At 43.2% G+C, this 4999-nt stretch overlaps 1 protein-coding gene across 1 annotated transcript in view; it reads right to left on the bottom strand.

Annotated features, from left to right (window-relative positions):
* Positions 1-4999, bottom strand: part of LOC103480879 (endothelin-1 receptor-like) — a 25377-nt gene that overhangs the window by 5892 nt on the left and 14486 nt on the right. The window contains exons 4-6 of the mRNA XM_008436081.1: positions 2074-2226; positions 932-1065; positions 738-846 (exon numbers count right to left, since the gene is read on the bottom strand). Of these exons, the coding sequence (XP_008434303.1) occupies positions 738-846; positions 932-1065; positions 2074-2226 (396 nt within the window). The remainder of the gene's footprint in view (positions 1-737; positions 847-931; positions 1066-2073; positions 2227-4999) is intronic.

Below are 4999 nucleotides of genomic sequence, written 5' to 3'. Positions count from 1 at the left end.
TCAAAGGAGGGCAATGGAAATATACTTGTTGTTACTGATCATTTTCTCATTGTGCTCAAGCCGACYCCACCAATGACCAAAAAGTGGGCTCTGTGGCCAAGGATGTGTGGAAGAATTTCTCAAGTGGTTTATATCCTGTACTTTTAAAGCGCTTTATCAAGTCCAGAGAACCCAAAACTGCTTCACTCTGCATTCGGTCATTCACCCATTCGCACAGACATTCACATGCTGATGGTGGCAGGCCACTGACTGAGGCAAGGCTGCCTTCACGAGCGCCACCTGGTCCTCTGACCACCACCAGCAGGCAAGSCGGGTGAAGATATGACGGTTACTAAGTGTGATAGATGTGAGAAAAGTTAKCTAGATATCAAAAAACTGCCTGCTGAATCTTTTGCATTCAAATTTTGCTCTTGGTGCAGCACACTTATGAAGCAACATAACGTGGAGCTAAAGGGGGAAATTTGTCCCAAGATTCCCAGAATATAAAAAGAACAGGGCAGTAAATATGTCACTCCTGAGTGGAGCACTCCTCTTAGCCAGAGAGCTTCTACTGACTTCCCACAAACACTTTATCAGAGGTCGCGACCTTTCTGTGTTTAATCAACTCCCGACCCCCAGTTTTAGATCTGTCTCTCATGACCCGGTGACCTCACTGTGACGTCGCACTGACCCAGGACGAAGCACAGAGTCTCTTTCCACGTAACAAGCCAGGAAGCCAAAGAACAAGATGTCCTTACCATGAAATAGTTCCTGTACTTCCTGGAGACGAAGAAGAGGATGATGGGGTTGATGCAGGAGTTGATGGTCGCCAAGTTGATGCTGAAGTAGTCGAGCACCAGCAGTATGCTGCAACCGACAGGAGGCGAGGCTTTCAGAACAAAAYCACAAATTTAAAAATGACTCAGCCTTCGGTTTAAGTTTTAGCGCTCACTTCAGTAATTCGCAGCGGCCAGGGTCGTTCGGGTCGTAGACCATCAACTTCAGCAGCCGACTGAAGTGAAGAGGAAGCCAGCAGAGGGCAAAGATCACCACCAGGCAGAACACAGACTTGGCCACTTCGCGGCGCTGCAGAGAGGACATTCATTCAAACCTTAGTGTGTTTGAAGAGGTTATTTACCTGAGYTCAGGTTATTAATTTCTGTGTGTACAACAGGAGTCATCAGAACTTTCTACAATCATGGAGTCTCRGTTCATCCTTAGAACCAATTTACCAGCGTTCAGCTGTTCAAAGAATTATATATAGACAAGATGGGAATGCYMAAGCATCAACCCGCCCAGAAAGGGGGCGTGTTCTACGTGGGCCTGTCACGATCAAGTTTGCTGGACGATAAATTGTCCCAGCAGTTATTGCAATAAACAAGGATATTGTTGACTGAGACCATTTTCAAGATTGGTMAGAGTAATAATGCAAGAACACATTCTAAAAGATCAGTGAACTTTRCAGTCTAGTGAAAATTTAACACTCAAACTGGAGGACATTTTAAATATTTAAAATAAAACGACAGAAACAACAAACAAAATTAATTATGAAGACTCTGTAAACAAAATTGTCCTTCAAAAAGATGGGCTAGTTGAGACCAAAGCACCAGACTGAAGACTTTTGTCATACAGTTTTGGTGGAAAGAGAGAAGAAAAACACACAAGCAATAAATAACATACATGAAGTTTGATTAAAATGCAGCTTCTTTAAGTCTTTACCATTCATTTAAACCAGTGATGTCCAAAGTCTTTGGAGCCAAAACTGGCAAATTTAAACTGTCACAAAATTAATTGAATTAAAATGCAAAAATTTATTTATTTATTTATTGTTTTGTTTTACCTGCTCAACATTAATAGTTTTTATGAAATGTGTGTGACATTCAAGATCCAAAGCCTTAGGACTGTTGCCTCATTAAAAAAAAGGAACTTCCAGATTCTTTTAATCACAAATTGTTTTATATCTTATAGGCCATTTTTATTTTATTTTATTTTTATCAGTCTTGACTTGTGGTCTGGGGCCAAAGAAAACCATTTCCAGGGCCACAAACGGCCCCCAGGCCTTGGACACCCCTGCTTTAAACGTATTCTGCGTACCTGTTTCAGTTGTTCACCCAGTGAGCGCTTTAGATCTCCCTTCTCGTGCCGGAGCAACTCGTGAGTCATGAGGCCGTAGAAAATCGCCGAGCAGGTCAGAGGGATGCAGAAGTAGAAGCCAAATATCCACCAATCCTTGAACTTGACGTAGAACTGAAAACAGAAGAGTTAAAGGTGACACATGATGCTTCCTTGAACAGCTCAGGATGTTCATCATATTTTTTTGCACAGATAATGGGATTCCAGTCTGCTCAGTTTTGCCTGTTTTGTAGTTTCTTTGAGAATGAGCTGTTTTAGGGCCTCTTTCACTTTAAATCCAAATAATCTGCTGCTGGCCTACACCTTCGTTGTTCACAGACGAATTAGCTCGAMTCGAAAAGTAGAAGCCAGGAATAAACTGACAGAAACAACTTGGGAAAACAATTTCAGCCGCTCAGTTCAATACTCCCGYCCCTCACTTCCGACGTCCATCATGGCGCCTCGAATGATTAGGTGACGCAGTTGCAAAGGGTCAATAACTAGTTGGCCAAATGTTCTGGTTGCTCGGTAACGGGGCTGGGCTTGGCTGGGGTTGCTAGGTAACGGTCCAGTGGCTGTGGAATGTGATTTAACAGTCCTGATGTTTTTGAAACAGCTCATTTTCCAGACATCAAATAACATTAACTTGTTGCCGAAACCCGGTTTGGTGTTTATTTTAAGCTCTTGGTCTGTTTTTAGAAGCAGCTGAGACACAAATGGAAGTATAAATGGTGAATTTTGCATAATGCTGAGTGACCTCTGGTATTTATTGAATCTGCGCAGCAGGTGAAGGAGAAGATGGAGAACCCCCAGCATCAGACTGGCTGTGTTTTACTAGCAAGGCCCCAAAGAAAGGACGTTCCATAAGCATGAAACTGAAAGTTTGGATCTCACTCCTAAAACAACAATCCTGAGTTTTAGAATGTGCTGGAGCTCAGCTTGGGTTGCTAGGCAACGGGGCAGAGTTCTGCTTGGGTTGCTAGGTAACAGCAAGGTGCCCATCGAATGTGATGTCACAATCGGGATGTTTTTGAAAACTGYTCACTTTCCAGACACTAAAAAAACAGTAACGTCCTGCCGACAAAACGGCTGGGTGTCTTTTTGAGGCTGTTTGTGGAAGCAGTTGGAAATGGAAGCAGAAAAAACATGAAAAATGTGAAGTTTGCATGATGGTCCCACGTGTGCAGAAACTCTATTTCCAACATGAGCGTACATTGTAAACCTGCAACTTACCTGAATTACTGTGTCTTCTTCTAAGTCTCATTGATAACTTGTCACTTTGCTAACTGCATTATCCATTCATGCTGATTCCCTGATCCTGCCGGATGTTTGCCGGCTTCCCACAATGACTGTTTTCCTGCCTAATTTCTCTGATTAGATTCCACTCAGTACCGCTGGAGATAAGCACCAGGACATTCCCCTCTCTTCCTTTTGTCTTCTTTGGTGTAGAAATAAATGAACGACTGCATGGATTTCACTCAGGCAACAAAACAAACATTTGAGATGAAACATGCTGCAGAGTAAAGGTGACGTTAAAAGGAAGGAGCAACAAGATCAAACCGGAAGAGAGAAAAACGAAAACTGATTGGATAACGGGAGCAGAAAAATGACTTGGTGGTAAAGTGAAAAGTCTGTAGAATGTGCTAATTTTTTTATCCTAATCGTCAGAATAAGTGATAGTATAATCCATCCATCCATTTTCCTGCAACCTTGTCCCTCAGTGGGGTCGGGAGGGTTGCTGGTGTCTCTCCAGCTAACATTCCGGGCGAGAGGCGGGGTCACCCTGGACAGGTCGCCAGTCTGTCGCAGGGGAACACAGAGACACACAGGACACACAACCATGAACACACACACTCACACCTAGGGACAATTTGGAGAGGCCAATTAACCTGACAGTCATGTTTTTGGACYGTGGGAGGAAACTGGAGTACCCAGAGAAAACCCACCATGCACAGGGAGAACATGCAAACTCCATGCAGAAAGACCGGGGCCGGGAATCGAACCCAGAACCTTCTTGCTGCAAGGCAACAGCTCTACCAACTGCGCCACTGTGCAGCCCCGATAGTATAATCGATTACTAAAATAATTGTTGGTTGCAGCTTTATTATAGTTGTATAATAGTCACAGTTATAGGAAAATACATAAACAAATTAATCATTCAATATTAGATAGATGTGATTTTCAGCTCTTTACAGTTTGTTGGATAAATTAATCTAGAGCAGGAATATGAGTTTTCAGCTCCACAAGCCGAGCTGAAAACTGGTTAAACRAGAGCAGCGMCTGAGCATTTAATAACTCTTAATGCGAATAAGCATGATATTCTGCGGTGACCTCTGACTGATGTACCTTTTATCCTGATATTTAACTGCAAGGTTAATTTCACTGATTAAAAGGTTATTTTAACTGTTGCATCAGTTTTGGTTTTAGTAGCAGCGTGAAAAGTGGCCTGCCTAATGGTTGACCGTAAATCACATGACCTGGGTTCAGCTTTAAGTGGCTTCCTGCAGCAGGTTTGTAAACAGGAAATGCAGCTAAACTAAACTATCTGAGTCGAAGAGGCCTCGCCTAGAACAACAAAGAGGTGGTGGAAGTGGAGCAGACGGCTGGAGGCCGATCATCATGCTGTGCAGTTGGACACCAGTGGTGGTGATAAAAGTAGTTTCACTTAGTCTCCATTGGCCAAAACTTTAACAAAACGACGCAACTACGGCCACTYGTTCCGTTATAAGGAGATATGCTGTTCAAAGCATCTGTGAAACGGTGGAGCCCACAGAGAATTTTCATAGGGGTGACCAGAAGAGCAAAAATTACTTGAGTCAAAAAAAAAATCCAATTTGACAGAATTGGAATTGGGTCCCCGGCTGCACAGTGGTGCAGTTGGTAGAGCTGTTGCCTTGCAGCAAGAAGG

Source organism: Poecilia reticulata, linkage group LG18, assembly GCF_000633615.1.
Source record: "Poecilia reticulata strain Guanapo linkage group LG18, Guppy_female_1.0+MT, whole genome shotgun sequence".
Lineage (NCBI taxonomy): Eukaryota > Metazoa > Chordata > Actinopteri > Cyprinodontiformes > Poeciliidae > Poecilia > Poecilia reticulata.
This window is presented reverse-complemented; position numbering and strand designations above follow the sequence as displayed.